General features: G+C 38.2%; 1 protein-coding gene across 2 annotated transcripts in view; it reads left to right on the plus strand.

Moving 5' to 3' along the window:
* Positions 1-17,946, plus strand: part of LOC120860263 (FRAS1-related extracellular matrix protein 1-like) — a 148,791-nt gene that overhangs the window by 105,695 nt on the left and 25,150 nt on the right. For both annotated transcript variants that reach the window (XM_040236056.1, XM_040236057.1), the window contains 3 exons: positions 7,022-7,223; positions 8,016-8,160; positions 17,482-17,611. In XM_040236056.1, the coding sequence (XP_040091990.1) occupies positions 7,022-7,223; positions 8,016-8,160; positions 17,482-17,611 (477 nt within the window). The remainder of the gene's footprint in view (positions 1-7,021; positions 7,224-8,015; positions 8,161-17,481; positions 17,612-17,946) is intronic.

Raw genomic sequence — 17,946 nt, forward strand, 5'->3', positions numbered from 1 at the left:
ATTAGGGTCTTTTCCAGTGAGTTGGCTCTTCACATCAGGTGGCCAAAGTATAGAGCTTCGGCTTCAGCATCTGTCTTTCCACTGAAGAGTCAGGGTTAATTTTCCTTTAGGATTGAGTGGTTTGATCTCCTTGCAGTCCAAGAGCATTTTAATGGTTAACTGTAATTTTAATGGTTTTCAATTAAACACCCAAAAACGTATGAAGCTACATCAGTATTACCCATGTATTGATGAGAAAAATAATTATAGAAGCTACAGTTTTAAAGTGTTAACTGTAGGTCAGACCTGCTTTATATAAATCTCATTTAATTTTCATAAAAATCCAATGAACTGAGTTTTATTGTCTCCATTTTATAGATGTTCAGAAGTTCAAAAATTAAACAGTTTGATCAAACACACATAAAGAGCTCCAGTCTTCCTGATCCTCAGTGCTGTGTCCTTTGTGGTACTTTGCTGCCACAGTTATGTTGACTTTAAGATGATTCTTGGAGGGCATAACGTGTTTTTCTTTTTTTAGTCAAAACACATCAAGTATATCCTGGCTCTCAAAGCCTTGAATCCACTCTCCTTGAATACAGTTCACCCTGTTCTACACACTTCCACCAATAGCATAAAAGATGTAAATCTGTCTTGATGCAGAATACGTTCTGATTATGTAAAATAATAATAATTTCCCCTTGCTCTTTCATCTCTGTCTTAGTCAGGGATCTTCAGAGAAACAAACAATAGGATTATATAATTTATACACGTATAAATGATAAGAGAGAGAGGAAGAGAGAAAGACTGATTTCTGTTCAGGAATTGGCTCATGCAATTGTGGGGTCTGACACATTCCAAAATCTACGAGGCAGGCCAGCAGCCTGAAGATTTCAGAAGGAGTTGATGTGACAGTCTTGAGTCCAAAGGCAGTTTGGAGGCAGATTTCCTTCCTCTTCAAGAGACTTCAGTCTTTTTTTTTAAGGCCTTTAAATGATTGGATGAGGCCCATGCACATTATGGAGGGTAATCTGCTTTACTCAAAGTCTATTGATTGAAATACTCATCAATTTAAAAAAATGCCTTCACAGGAACATCTAGCTTGACCAAACATCCTGGCTAAATTGGCATGTAGAATTAACCATCACAGTCTTTATGTAAAGTGAGATCTGAGGGTAAAAATGGGGAGTTATGATAACACGGAGTGGATGCAAGATGAATCTTTGACTATAAGGAAGTCTAGAAAGTGGAATGAGATTATGATACACTGGGAGAAGAGAGAAGGGGTTGATATTATTGGTAGAGTATGTAAGAAATACCTTGTGCATCGTAAAGTTAATTTCTTTTTTTATTACATGTTTTAATTGTTGTCAGTTCCCTCCCACTCTTCAGTCAGTTTATATTTTTCTTGACTCCTGACTACCCCCACCCCCATGCTATGTAGAGAAATGTCATAGTACTACCCAACCTGGCATAATGTTCTGGTTTATCTGGAGAAGGCAATGGCACCCCACTCCAGTACTCTTGCCTGGAAAATCCCATGGATGGAGGAGCCTGGTAGGCTACAGTCTATGGGGTCGCAAAGAGTCAGACATGACTGAGCGACTTCTCTTCACTTCACTTCTATTTGGTTACAAATATGTAGGAATTATCAATTCTGAATGCCAGTGTAAGAGTTCCTATCTACACTCCAGAACAGGGAGGGAAAAGGGGTTAGAGTTTGAAGAGAGTACCAGAACTTCAATCAGGTTTCTCCCAACAGCAAAAGTATCTTATGGAGTGTTTTTATCACAAGAGCCTTATCTCTTGAAGTTGTAGAGTTAACTAATAGGGAATTGTTGAATACATGTTGCAGAAGTTTTTCATCGAAAGTACAAGGTTTTCCTTGCCTTTTGTGTAAACAAAACAAACAAAAAACCTCAGAAGGAAAGCCTCAAACTTTCTCCCATAATTCCCCCGAACTTCCTGATGTCTTTGAGCAGAGGAGTCAAATAACTCAGGAACTGACTGACCCACCTGTAATGCAGAAGAGGTGGTGACCTCCTCAGTCTCTTGCTTTTGAGAGCTCTTTCTGGCAAGAAAATATGACATTGGCCACCACTGAGTGATGAATTAGGCCAAATGGTCAATACCTAAATCAGATTGATCATATTCTTTGCAGCCAAAGATGGAGAAGCTCTATACAGTCAGTAAAAACAAGACTGGGAGCTGACTGTGGCTGAGATCATGAACACCTTATTGCCAAATTCAGACTTACACTGAAGAAAGTAGGGAAAACCAGTAGACCGTTTGATTTAGCTATGTATGATCTAAATCAAATCCCTTATGATTATACAGTAGAAGTGACAAATAGATTCAAAGGACTAGATCTGATAGAGTGCCTGAAGAACTATGGATGGAGGTTCGTGGCAAAGTATAGGAGGCAGTGATCAAGACCATCTCCAAGAAAAACCAACGCAAAAAGGCAAGATTGTTGTCTGAGGAGGCCTTATAAATAGCTGAGAAAAGAAAAGACACAAAAGGCAAAGGAGAAAAGGAAAGATATACCTATTTGACTGCAGAGTTTCAAAGAATAGCAAGGAGAGATAAGAAAGCCTTCCTCAGGGATCAATGCAAAAAAATAAAGGAAAACAATAGAATGGGAAAGACTAGAGATCTCTTCAAGAAAATTAGAGATACCAAGGGAACATTTCATGCAAAGATGGGCTCGATAAAGGACAGAAATGGTATGGACCTAACAGAAACAGAAGATATTAAGAAGAGGTGGCAAGAATACACAGAAGAAATGTACAAAAAAGATCTTCATGACCAAGATAATCATGATGGTGTGATCACTCACCTGGAGCCAGACATCCTGAAATGTGAAGTCAAGTGGGCCTTAGAAAGCATCACTATGAACAAAGCTAGTGGAGGTGATGGAATTCCAGTTGAGCTATTTCAAATCCTGAAAGATGATGCTGTGAAAGTGCTGCACTCAATATGTCAGCATTGGAAAAGTCAGCAGTGGCCACAGGACTGGAAAAGGCCAGATTTCATTCCAATGCCAAAGGCAGGCAATGCCAAAAAATGCTCAAACTACCACACAATTGTACTCATCTCACACACTAGCAAAATAATGCTCAAAATTCTCCAAGCCAGACTTCAACAGTATGTGAACTGTGAACTTCCAGATGTTCAAGCCATATTTAGAAAAGGCAGAGGAACCAGAGATCAAATTGCCAACATCCTCTGGATCATCAAAAAAAGCAAGAGAGTTCCAGAAAAACATCTACTTCTGCTTTATTGACTATACCAAAGCCTTTGACTGCGTAGATCACAACAAACTGTGGAAACTTCTTCAAGAGATGGGAATACCAGACCACCTGACCTGCCTCCTGAGAAATCCTGCCTCCTTTATGCAGGTCAGGAAGCAACAGTTATAACTGGACATGGAAAAACAAACTTGTTCCAAATTGGGAAAGGAGTATGTCAAGGCTGTATATTGTCACCCTGCTTATTTAACTTATATGCAGAGTACATCATGAGAAACGCTGGGCTGGATGAAGCACAAGCTGGAATCAAGATTGCCGGGAGAAATATCAATAACCTCAGACATGCAGATGACACCACCCTTATGGCAGAAAGTGAAGAAGAACTAAAGAGCCTCTTGATGAAAGTGAAAGAGGAGAGTGAAAAAGTTGGCTTAAAACTCAACATTCAAAAAACGATGATCATGGCATCTGGTCCCATCACGTCATGGCAAATAGATGGGAAAACAATGGAAGCAGTGAGAAACTGTTTTTTGTTGGGGGGGGGGTGCTCCAAAATCACTGAAGATGGTGACTCTAGCCATGAAATTAGAAGACGCTTGCTCCTTGGAAGAAGAGCTATTAACCTAGACAGCATATTAAAAAGGAGAGACATTAGTTTGCCAACAAATGTTTGTTTAATCAAAGCTGTGGTTTTTCCAGTAGCCATGTATGGATGTGAGAGTTGGACTATAAAGAAAGCTGAGTGCCAAAGAGTTGATGCTTTTGAACTGTTGTGTTGGAGAAGGCTCTTGAGATTCCCTTGGACTGCAAGGAGATCCAACCAGTCCTTCCTAAAGGAAATTAGTCCTGAATATTCGTTGGAAGGACTGATACTGAAGCTGAAACTGTGATATTTTGGCCACCTGATGCGAAAAACTGACTCATTGGAAAAGACCCTGATGCTGGGAAAGATTGAAGGTGGGAGGAGAAGGGGACGACAGAGGATGAGATGCTTGGATGGCATCACTGACTCAATGGACATGAGTTGAGTAAGCTCCAGGAGTTGGTGATGGGCAGGGAGACCTGGCATGCTGCAGTCCATGGCGTCACAAAGAGTTGGACAGACTGAGCGACTGAACTGAACTGAATCTCCTAAACATAGGTGTACCACTTATATTCCCAAACTGAGTAACTGAGGGCAAAGCTACAGGACTTAAACACAAAACACAGTTGTATTTTATCAACACCAACAGGCACTAATCTGACATTCATTTGTAGGAAATCATGTCTGTCTGTCTAAGACTCTGCATCTTTTTTTAATTGAAGATTTCAATGTGTTAATTACTGTTGTACAGCAAAGTGATTCAGCTATACATATATTTACGTTCCTTTTTTCTTAAGATATTCTTTTCCATTACAATTTATTGTAGGATGTTGAATACAGTTCTCCATACTATATAGTCAGTCTTTGGTGTTTATCCATTCTGTTAATAGATATTAAAGCTTACATCTGCTACTCCCACCTCCCACTCCATCCCTCTCCCAACCCCTTCTCCACCAGTCTATTCTCTATGTCCTGATTCTGTTTCTGTTCCATAGATAGGTTCATTTGTGTGATCTTTAGATACCACATATAAGTGATACTACATATTTGTCTTTCTCATTCTGACTTACTTCACTTAGTATGATTTCCAGATCCAACCATGTTGCTGCAAATGGCATTATTTCATTCATTTTTATGACTGAGAAGTATTCCATTGTGTACCGTATCTTCTTTATCCATTCATCTACTGATGGACATTTAGGCCTTGGCTATTGTGAATAGTGCTGCTATGAACATGGGGCACATGTATCTTTTTGAGTTACGGTTTTTCTGTGTTGCTGACCAAAATTCTGCAATCTTAGTGCGATGATTTCTGTAATCTTTCTTAGAATGAGATGGGGGTAGGGGTGAGGGACAGAGGACCAGTGCCACTGCTTCCTATGGTTTAGGCAAGTGTGACATAAGTTTTAGTAAATCCAACACAAATGGTTGTAAGGATATAGCCTTTTTAAAAAAAATGTCTGTACTCTAATATTTTAAAATGCTTCTGGTATCCTGAGTCAAAAGACCTTGCTTTTGAAGAAGAAACTAGAATTTTAGGATGGATTTTAACACAGAGTAGGACCAAAGACACAGCAGGCGGCCCAAAGCCCAAAGCGTAGATATTAACATTTTTAAAAGCAAATGATTACAGCAGGCATTTATTCCTTTTATAATGCTTCTATATTTAAGGAAAATATAATTAAAAAATTCTGCACACACAATGTATTTACCAACTTTGAGGATTACTCACATGTCTTAAAATATCTTTATTTTTCTTCTCTTGCCATTGACTGTACTTCCTTCTAGTCACTCTGAGCTTCTTCCCCAAAAGGCCATGATAACTGCCTCCCCACCTCACAGCTCTGAGGGTGCCATCCTCACTTTTTTAGGAAAGGAGAATGACTGTAACCTTTAAAACTGTGTGTTGCTACTTCAGCTTACAAAATAATTGTTGTTAAAAAATTCATAAATTACAGAAAAGGTCTAGAAAATAATTCTTCATTATCCCACTGTGATCAGTGGCTTGTTTGCAGTCTTTTATTGAAATAACAAAGAGATGATATTATATGTACTATTAAGCATATTGTTTCCACTCTTAAAAATTTCCACATGTCATTAAATCTTCCTTGATAATATAATTGATAAAGGCTGCATGGCACTCAATCTCGGGCAGAGATAGTTTGCAATTCCCCTGTAGGACTTCCAAGTTTTATGGAATTTTTTATTATTTGCTATTACAAATTATATTTTAGTTAATAGTCATATATATATTCTTTGTCTACACATCTGTTTCTGTAGGGTATACTCAAAAAGTGGAAATTTTGAATCACAGTATATGCACATTATTAATATACATATATATCAAGTTTATCTCCAAAAGATTTTCACTAATTGGCATTCCTTCCAACAAAATAGAAAAATGTCTGTTTCTTCAAACATTTACCAATGTGAGGTGTGATTGCTTTTTTATTTTAAAAAGCAGATTGCCAACTTAACAGAAAAATATTTCATTGTTAAAAAATTCCATATAGAAATACTCAAAGGAGAGCTTATTTTTCCCCATCTGAAGACAAATGAACATGTTTGTACACGTGCTCCCAAAATTTTGTCTGTGTCTGTGTGAACATATATATGTACTTGTTTTGAACAAAAATGGTAGTTGTCTCCTATTCTGAAACTTTCTGATTTTTATTTTTTATTGGTTAACACTGAATTTCGTTACTAGTTTATCCTATCTCCTTTTCTTATCAATAGATGACTGGTAGTTTATTATATAAACACAAAAAAATATATGGTCTTATTGTGGACACTCATTTTTTACTTTGCTAGAATCACGATAGTTTCATTTGGGGATAAAGTATTAATCCAACAAGTGTTTCTTGAGCTCCTGTGATGGTTGGGCATTGTGCCAGCTGCAGGGACTAGTTGAGGGGAAAAAAGACATGGTGTCTGCCCTCAGGGAGCTTAGGTCTAATGGGGGAGCCAGACAGTGGCCAAATAAATAGGGCTGAGTCAAAGCTTATAACAGAAAGTTAACCTCTCTTCCGGGCACTATGATATTTGCTGACGACATTGTGAATGAGGTAGCTTTTAACAGAAGTTAACCAATGAGGAGGATAAGGAATCTGAAATTCAGGAGAGTTTGTCATTGTTGAACCATTTAAGCCCCTGTGTTGCTTGGGAATGAGAAGGCTTTGCTTAACATTGTATGTGATTATTGATCATTCAGGTGGACCAGTTGGACAAAGCGGCCCCCCGCATCACACACTTGCATTCCCCTTCTCAAGTAGGGCTCTTGAAAAATGGTTGTTACGGGATTTACATTACTTCCCGCGTGTTGAAGGCATCAGACCCCGACAGTGATGATAATCAGATCATCTTTAAGATTTTACGAGGCCCCCAACATGGGCATCTGGAGAACTCAATGACAGGTACTGCCTTCCTTAATCCTTGCTCATTTTAAAATACTCAGCGGTTGGCAATCTAGAAGGTAATTTGTAATTAAGTTCAGGCCCATTTGGTAAATACTCCCCAAGGCTTACTTACAGATGCAGTTTATAAATCAGTATCCATGCTAAAGAGGATTTAAAGCTAAATTTTCCTAAATTCATCTTGAGTGGGAGAACTGGATACTGATGCACAACTGTTTATTATGTATAACTTTTTTTTCAATAGCTAGATCGTAAGGTATTCACAGGAATACATTGTCAGGACCAAATTCATATTTGTGACCCATTTTCTTATATCATGAATTTCTGAGCGATGTAAGTTCATTAAAAACAACTTTTTGATGTAAGTTTTCTCTGAATTGTATGTTACTTCTACTTTATGAAGAGAGTGATCACAGGATGGCGCAGAATTTTAGATTTTATTGCTAGATTTTCCTATTCACTCTCTGTTTTCATATTTAAGGTACAATGTTTGAAACAAAGTAATTTTAGTTAATTGACTTTGAGTTTTAAGATGGTTACATTTTATTAATTTCTTTAAAAGATTTACTTTAAATATTTTAAGGTTCATGTTTGGGAACGCACGTACACCCGTGGTGGATTCATGTCAATGTATGGCAAAACCAATACAGAATTGTAAAGTAAAATAAAAAATAAATTAAAAAAAAAGAAAAATGGAAAAAAAATAAAAATAAAACAGCCATAAATATTGTTTCAGCTCTTATCTAATATTTTGTTTGATTACCGATGAAAATCATTTACTTCTTTTTGTAGGTGAATTTATCTATGAGAAATTTAGCCAGAAGGACTTAAACAGTAAGACCATTCTTTACATCATAAACCCATCTTTGGAAGTAAATTCAGATACCATGGAATTTCAAGTCATGGATCCCACAGGGAACTCTGCCACTCCTCAAAGGTAAATTCTTTTGCTTATTTAAGACCTGCATATAATGTCCAGAATGTATCCTCTTTTTTCAACAGAATCTAAGGGACAAATTGGTAGATGATTTCCCCAGCTCCTAGAATTTATTTTGGAAAGAGAAACTTCTATCGTTGCTGTTTAGTCACTAAGTCGTGTCCGACTCTTTTGCTTCCCGATGGACTGTAGCCCTCCAGGTGCCTTTGTTTGTGGGATTTCCAGGATACTGAAGTGGATTTCCATTTTATTCTCCAGGGGATCTTCCTGGATCAGGGATCAAACCTGTGTCTCCTACATTGGCAGGCAGATTCACTACCACTGAGCCACTGGGGAAGTTCAAACTTCTGTTGCTGCTTGATAATCACAGAATGTGATTATTCTGTGTTAAAAAGTGTTAAAAAGTTTAGTTGTTTGGGGCTGGGTCATTCATTTTATGCATGCATTTACAAACGCATATCCTTTCACACCCACAGAGGTTTCTATCTTGACAAGTCACTGGTATCCAGGACTGGGCTTGTAGGCTCATGTACAAATCATGCAGCAAGAGGTCACTGTAGGACTGTGTTAGGACCCACAGGTTCCTAAATCTAAATTTCTAAAATATCTAGAGAGTGGGGGAGTCAGGAAAGGTTAGCAAAACATCTCCTCTTCCCCCCAAACCCAAGCAATTACTAGCGACTCCTTTTGTAAGTTAATAAACCTAACATGGGTAAGGAGAAGACAGTGTAAAAGAGGAAAACAGACTTGGGGGAGGTATTAAGTAATACTTTGAAGTTGTGTCAAATATAGGACCCTCAGAAAAACCAGAGTATCAAATCCTCAAAATTAACCATATTAACAGACCATAGTAATTTCACTTACCAGGTCACTAGTCTAGATTTTTTTTTTAAGGTACACTTTGAATAACAGCTATCAAATGATCCCAGAAATCACAATCCAGTTCTCCACGTTTTTTCTTTCTAAGTTGATACCCTTCCCTCTCACCTCAGAGAAAAGTTGTTCATTTATTCTAGTTTTAGTATTGACTCTATCAAACCACACACCATAATGAGGACAGCTTCTTATGGGGCTTTTATGACAGAGTATGGACAAAGAAAGACAAGAAAATTGAGAAATTCACCTCTGATCTCTTCATTTTTGCTTTTTCTTTCTGATCCTGAATTGTTGTCCCAGTATCTGCCAGCAGAGGTCTCTGTGGTCATTGCTAGAAAAATGCATCTTGACCAAATCTTGTTCTCAGAATCGCACCTCTATTGCCAATAGCATAAAAAAAAATCTGGTCCAGATTTTTATTGAGTGGCCACTGTAGGCCAGGTGCACAGTATAAGCATCTGGGAAATAGGTGTAAGCAAGGAAGAACTGGACCCTGACATGAAAATTCAATCATGATACTTTAAAGTTAAAATGGATGCCCACTTCCCATTAAAATGCTCCTGCCTCAGAAAAATGGCTCCTTGGGATTATAATCTTTATGGAAAATAAATTACCTACTTGCAATTTCAGACAAATGTAGTCAATTCTCAATAATTTTTTTAAAAAATCCTATTCAAAAATATTAATAACTTGATTTCACTTGCTTTTTAATTGTTCAACATATAAACATAAAAATATTGATCAGACTTGCTACTGAACTAATGCTGACTGTTGGTCTTCCACATGGGAACACAGAAATAGAGCTAGATTGATATTGCTTCACCCACAAACCTTTTTTTCATTGGCCACATCTTGCAGTTTGTAGAATCTTAGTTCCCCAACCAGGGGTCAAACCTATGCCCCCTGCTTTGGGAGTACAGCATTAAACCCCTGGATCACCAGGAAAGTTTCTACATCCCCCCAAGTTCCTCACTGTAACCAAGGACACTGCTTTTGAAGATAATTTATGATTTTGAATAATTTTCAAGTTTATTGCAGAACCTCAGAATTTATAACTTTACTTGAAACTTTTAAAATAGATTCCTACTTCTACTAGATACCTATTTTCAGGAACCTATGCTGAAGATGTTTCTAATTCGGCTTGTAATGATTGGAATCAGTGGAATATAAAGCAAAATATGTCCACTGAGAGTTAATCCCCAAATAACTTTGATTTGATCTGACATATATTAAGTTGTTTTCTCTAGAGTGGGTGGAGGGAAGAGCAGGTAGAAGTTACTAAGCACTTATCTTTATAGGTTTTGAAGGATATAGTTGTCTCTAACCTCATTTGTAAGTAGATACTTTTTGGAACAAGAAGAACTTTTTTTTTTTTTTTTCCCAGTAGGAAACAATGTTATGAATAATGATCTGTCTTCCGAGAGCTAGCAGGAACCTAGCTACCTGTATAGAATAAATCACAGGCATTTACACTATAGCTTTCTACTCTACTTCATTGCTCTTCATTTAATCATCACAACAAACTTTAAGTTAGGTAGCATCATAATCCAGAATTTACAGGTGAGGAGACTGAGGCAAGGAGATAGGAAGTGACTTTTCCAAGCTCATACAGCTCATCAGAGAAGGAGCCAAGATTTTGGCACAGAAATTATGACTCTCAAATCTGTGGTTTTCCTCACTGCACTAGAGGACTTCTTGCCTACTCTTAATGAGTGTGCTGAACTGGCCTAAGGGGAAAGAAGCAACAGACTCAGCTCCATATTTTTCTCCAATCTTTGGCCATCAAAGCAACAAGAAAGGAAGAATACTGACTCCTCAAGGAGCTTAAATGTAAATTACATGTCTCAGTATGAGTGTGTACTCCATGGCTAATGAACTGGGGATAATGGGATAGATAATATACAGTAAACCACTGGACTCAGAGCCAAAGAACAGCTTGGGCTTTGACTTTGCCATTGACCTAGGTCAAGTGTTTAGTTATCTTAGTTATCTCATCTGTAAATTGGGGGCAGTATCACAATTTATTTAGAGGAACAAATGAGGTAAAACATGTGAGAGCGTCTATTTAAAGTCCGTGACAAACATGACCTGCAGTGGTGATTACTACTGTGCATTCTTGTGGGGGACAATGATTGACTGAAGAAGTTTCCCAGAGGCCTTTGGTGGCCAGCTAAGGCCCATGAGTTAGAAAAGGACTCTGAGACGTTCACAAAGTGAGCAATCCATATTCTTGTTAATAATCTGAATGCAGTGAACTTTGTGTTCTGGTTTGGTTTAGGATTAATAGATTACTATTCTATATATTTCAAGGGGTGACAACATTCTGCAATGAAGCTAAAGGGACTGGTGGATGCAATCAGGAGCAGAAAGGAGGCTCTTTATAGAATAAGAAGAACCCATGTTCAGTGAGAATTGTTCCGGAGTCTTGATTGCTAATAAGTTCCTGCTATGGCAGCATTTCTATAGTGCATCAGTCCTGAAGGGTCAATAGACTTTTCATTAGAAATGGTGTTAGGAAATCTTGATGTGATCAAGTTATTATGACTCACTAATGCATCACATTGCCAAAGTCACAAAGATGCGTGTGTGCATTGGGAATCTTCAAGAGAGGGATATAATATGCAACATATCTCAATATGATTTGATTATAAAGCCGAGACCACCCTGCCCCAGAATAGCTCATGGCACAAGCTTTTCATGTGATACGTTTAGAAGACATTTGTAAACAGAAGTTACTACAGAATGTTGAAATCCATGGGAATTTGCGTCAAAATTTAGATTTGGTTAAGTGCCTAAATTTCAGGCACTGTGCTAGATGCTTTCACATATGTTTTCCATTTTAATCTGCAAAACAGTTCTCTGAGGGTGATAAGGAAATCAGGCTCAAAGCATTCAAGTAATTGGCCAGCAGCCACTAAGTGAATAAATGGCAGAGCCCACAGTGCACCAGGACCTCCTGACCTCAATGTGAGTGCTCATCTTCTCGGTGTGTGCCTTAGCGTGCCGTTCTCATGTCCAGTGTGAATCTCAAGATGGTCTGCATCCCACCCAAACTCTGTCACGTAGGAACTGCATCATTCATCAAAAACACCTTTGCAGACCACAGAATGTAGCTGACGTCTGACCAAGGCAGTTTCTTAACATGCATTCAGTGTTGACCTCTTTCTTGCACCCACTGCAGAAAAGGTGAGCTTCAAAACGAAAGTTGACCCCTGCTGAAGTTCTTCATAACTCAGTGGCTGCTTCCCCAGCTGCTCCATGACTCCCAAGCACCCTGATCCTTCTCCTCCCTAGCAGGCAAACTTAGTAATGCTTTAACAACTTTTATGAAACACGTTATAGGGGAAGAGGTTGAAACTCTTGGTTAGGTAAAGCTTTCATGTTACCTGCAAGCCAGAAGTTAAAGTATTTGTCTCTAGATTAGATCTAAGAAACCACAGAGGAAGGAAAGGGAAATAGCCCTTATTAAGCACCCACTGTGTACAGGTGCTTTATACATATTAACAAATTTTAATTTGCATCATTTGACATGAATGTAATTTCCCTCATTTTACAGATGATGAAAATTGTGGTCCAGAGAGACTGAGTAACTGACCATAATCGCACACTAATAAGTGGTTATGAGATGTGTCTGACTCCAAAGCACTTGTTTGGGGTACTCACTATGCTGCTTCCTGACTAAGCACCGTTTCCCCATTATCATGAGAGAAAGACAGAAAGGAAAACACAGGTGTTCATAGCATTTTTATGGAGCTTAATAGCATCCTCTTTGAATTGATAAGTCTTGGATTGAATACTTAGAAAATATTTTTTAACGTTTTGATTTTCTTAAGTCATATGCTACTTGATTATAAGATCTAGTTATAAGAATAATTTAATCACTGTTTTAGCTACTATAAAACCTTTCACTGAGAAGCTCAGAGTACTTAATGAATGTTCATTAAGGTTCATTCAACCTCTTTGAAGTACAGGCTCATTATTATTGTACTTGGGGTAGTGAGGAAACTGAGGCAGAGAGCAGCCAAGTACCTTTTTTACATTTTCTTGTTAACCTGGATTAATGTCCCAAATCCCAAAATAAAGTTTAATTCCAGATGGTTCTTTTGGTTCATTGTTCCTTCATATAAATGAACCAGGTAGCCACAAAATGGTTAGATAGCATCACCGACTCAACAGACATGAATCTGAGCAAACTCTGGAAGATGGTGAAGGATGGGAGAGCCTGGCGTGCTGCAGTCATTGGGGTCGCAAAGAGTCAGACATGACTTAGTGACTTAGCAACAACAGCCACAAAGTAGAATATCAGAAAGCATACATTTTTGACTCTGCTTCAACACTCTTGACTATTTGGTTGAGACAATTCTTTGTCGTAGGGCTTGGGTGGAGGGTGAGTTGGGTATCCTGTACATTGAAGAATATTTAGCAACATCCCTGGACTACACCCACTAAGTACCAGTATCACCTTCCTCCCATTATGAAAAATAAAGCTGTTTCTAGATACTGTCACATGTTGAGAAGCATGCATGTGACACCATGCTTTATGATAGAATGCTCGTTTACCAATGCCATCTTTCTCTCAAGCTAATACAATCCAGTATGACCTGGATTCCAAGAATCCAGAATAAGTCAGGGCTAGAAAAACCATGTGAGGGTCATCTGGCCTAGAATTTTTCTTTTCAAATTGTGTGAAATATGTGAATAGGGATAGAAAGAAAAAAAGTTTCAGTGGTCAATTTAGCTTTTCAAACAGTAGGTTAAACAAAGTTCATTATTTCCTTGAGCAAATATTTATTGAGCACTTATTATGTCCTAGTCACCCTACAAGGCACTTCGTGATACATCAGTGAACTAAAGACCCCTGTTTACTTGGAGCTGAGTACCTAGATACTTAGCTAACTACCTTAGTACTTAAGTGAATTAAATAGTATGTTATTCGTACTTTGGAAAATGAGAGTTAATCAGATTAAAGGGGATTACACATGCTGGACTTTGGAGGTAGATTGCTAAACTGGGTAATTAAACAGTTTGTCTTGTCTTTGACTAAGAGAAGAACTGGAAGTCTCATCCCATTTAATTTCTTTTTCATGTGAGATGTTATATCTTTTTATTACATATGCTGGGTACTTTTGCCTTTATTTTTTAATTTTTATTTTAATTAGAGGATAATTACTTTACAGTATTGTGATGATCTCAGCCCTACATCATGAAAGACATAGGATGGAGGAATAGAAATTAAATAGTCTGGACAGACCCCACAGACTATGTCTTTCATTCATGACAGTTGTTGAGAACCAAAACTTGACTTATAGATTAAATAGAATTTTCTGTTGTGATGAGTCTGCGAAATCACTTCAGAAAGATGACTTTCCCCGTGAGGGACATTTGGAAATGTCCAGAAATAATTTTGACTGTTGTAACTAGAATGGAATGGCATGGCTGCATCTAAGGGATCTAGTGAGTAGAAGCCAGGGATGTTACTAAACACTTTTTTTTTTTGTCTGCACCCTGCAGCATGTGGAATCTTAATTCCCTGACCAGAGATAGAACCTGTGCCCCCTGCATTGGAAGGCAGAGTCTTGCCCACTAGATCAGTGAGGAAGTTCCCACTGGGACACATCGTACGGTGCACAGGACAGCCTCCCACCACAAAGAATCACCTGGTCCCAAATGTCAAGGGCAAGAAATCCTAACCTTGGGGCTTGAGGAGTTCTTGTGTCCTGCTGACTCACAATGATTGCCATGTGGGTTTCACAGAAAGTGTGTCCATAAACTTTATTTCTGACTTCAGAACGAGCTGAACTTTATGATAATAGAAGGGGGGGTCATTAAAATGTGAAGATGTGAACCGACCCCTGTCTGCTTGACACCTCCCAGTCCAGAGCTTTCCACAGTTCTCTCATGGGTTTCTGCCTCTGGTTATCTGCATGATACCAAACATCTGTCCATGTGGCTTCTTGTAGGGAGGATTCCCAGGTGACTGACTAAATCTCTTACTTTTCTTTCAGGTGTTTGTGTAGAGTTTAAGCAACCACAGGCTCAGTGTAGAAAGGCCTTCTTAAATACAATACTGAAGAAAACAAAAAACACTTTCAAAGCATGTGTCCTCTGGGTATGCAAGTGCCTCATGATTTAAATATTTTTCTGAAAATATGTAGCCTGGCTTCAATTTCATAGCTTTCAAATAGGTATTTATTATTTGTAGGGAATAGTTTTAAGAAAGTGAAATAGAATGTTGTATAATTACAACCTTAACCTCTAAGCGTCGTGCGCTGTTCCAGTGATATATCAGGGTGATGTGTGCACATTCCCAAACACCAAAACCCTTAATGCTTTGAAACTGAATGTCACTCTGCATGATCCCCTGATCTAGATCAGCGATCAAACCACACTTCACTTTAGGCCTCAGGGTCATCTGGACCTGCAGAGTGACATTGATGAATTTTTGCTGGTTGTGGTTAGCATCAGCAATGCATAGATTCTTAGAAGATTGAACGTTGAAACTCATTTAAACCTTACGCAGACTTAGTTGAAATCCATCTCTGTGTATTTATTTCACTGGTTCCCACGGTTCCCTTTTCCTTCCTGTTTTATCTTTCTATTTTCTCTTCCAATCATTCTTGTTGATTTTGTTTCCCTTTCCTATCTGGCTGGATCCTTTGGGAATTCTTTGCAACGTGTTATTTCTATTGGCGTTTATAACATCCATGTTGCTTGTTATCTTGTGATTCTTTAGGCATTGTCATTTCTTTCTTTCTTGATCTGTCTCGTGTCAGATTTGAAATCGATTTCATCAAGGCCCATGAGGTTCTCAATATTATTTAATATAAGTATCCAATTTTCATGTCAAAAGTTTGTGAAGCCCAGCATGCCAATAACAATACATGTCATGTCTATTGATTGAATCAACATATATATTAATACAAATTCTTGAACCTCTGGAATAATTCCATGCTTCCACACTACCATTGTCTCACCGGCTGCTGGTTGGTAGCGTGGGACACAGTGCTGTTGAGTTTGTTTTGCTACTGAACTTAATATATAGGCTGTGGCTGTGACACGTGACTGGTGCAAGGACATAAAGGGTTGACTAGAGGACAAACTTATTACTCTCTATTAGGAATGATCTCCAGGAAAGTGTGGCGTGTTCTTTGAAATTTGTGATCCTCCTCACTCTACTCAGTAGCACCCAGAATTTCTAGCTCTGCAAGGAAAAACACTGTAAGAAGTAAATTTAAAAGTCCAGAGGGAAGACCTGAATCTAAGTGGAAGTTTGGGAATACAGTAAGGCACACTCTGAGGGTTTTATGAATGGAGAGTGAAAGGAAAATGAATAAAACCAAAACAATGGAAGTGACTTAAATGATCATAGTAAAAACTGTTCATGTCTTTTATGTTGCTGCAGGTTACAGGGGGTAAAAAAATGTTCTCTTCAAAGATTTTCTTACTGTTCAGGTGAACCATTTCAAGTTTTCTTACCTCAAAAAGGGAACTATTTCAGGATAAAGATAAAATTGTAGTCCACTGCTTGAGCTCAGATCACGAGTCATGAAGAACTTCAGTTGGGAAGAAGAATGGTAGAGAAGAAACAAAGCATTTGGTTTCAGATTTATGCTAAGGATTCTGTCTCTGCTGTCTGTTAGCTTTGTCATAGCATTTTGCCTTCGAGCTAGTTATTTAACCTCTCTAAGCTCAGTGTTCTTTTCTGAAGAAAAGGAAAAAGACAAAAAAAAAAAAATACCTCTTTGTATTATGAGGATTTAGGAAGTCAGTTTCTATCAAATTTTGGACTCACTAAACATAGTGTGGAAAAAAAGACCATTCTCTCTTTAACAGGTTTATTCAGTTGTATAGCTGCAACCAAGCTATGTGTTAGTATAGTCCTTTCACATACACAGAGGAGGGATGGATAAACTTGTAAAATACATGCACATTCTAATTCCTAGACACTTCTCAAAGACATCTTGTTATTAAACTGAGCCTGAGTTTAGAGAAGATCTGTGCCTGGAAATGACCTTGTTGTACCATTGAAGGAGGCCAAAATATAGGAGAGAAGTTTCGTATCAATGTCCTTTCCAAAAATGAACATCTCCTTGAACTTAACCACCTGCTCCTTTCCCTTCCAAACACTCTCAGATTTGAGTCCCTTCCTTTATCATTGATAACCACAGACCTTGGATAGACTTTTAAACTTATTTCTGCATTTATAAAATAGAATTCTAATACATGCTCTGTCTTCCTCACAGCAGTATTGAGAGTAACAAATGAGATAATGCTAGTAGATGTTCTTTGTGAACTAAAAGGTACCAAACATATGCAAGGACTTTGTAGCACTGGTGTAGGTTGATGAACCACTCAGTGGTTGTTTTATACCCAGCAGAGGAGCCCCACAGGCTTGCACTTTGCATTTCTCATGATTTTCTTTTTTTTCTTTTCTTACATGCATAGTTTGGAACTGAAGTGGTCTCATATTGAGTGGTCGCGGACTGAATATGAGGTCTGTGAGAATATGGGCATGCTGCCCTTGGAAATTACCAGAAGGGGATATTCCATGGACTCAGCCTTTGTGAGTGTACAGGTAACAACTCTAAACTATCATCTTTCAAGCTAAAGCCTAGGCCTTTGACTGTTTCCTTAGAGAATCTCAGAGTAACTAAGGAAACTTCAAACTGCAGGAGTGTTGCTCTGTTCCAGAAAGTCTAAGTACAAAACCTCTTTGTCTCTCCATCATTTATCAAGATACGTTAGCTACTACATATGCTCTTTCTAACCCATCTTTAGTTTTTAAATCTGGTCTTTAACTCTTGAAGTTTGATTTCATAAGATCTACCCAACTTAGTGAACTTGGGCCAAACTCTGTTTTGGAAAGGAAAGTTGTCTGCAAACTTCAGTCCTTGTATGGCTTTCTCTTAG

Source organism: Oryx dammah, unplaced genomic scaffold, assembly GCF_014754425.2.
Source record: "Oryx dammah isolate SB20612 unplaced genomic scaffold, SCBI_Odam_1.1 HiC_scaffold_11050, whole genome shotgun sequence".
NCBI classification, from domain to species: domain Eukaryota; kingdom Metazoa; phylum Chordata; class Mammalia; order Artiodactyla; family Bovidae; genus Oryx; species Oryx dammah.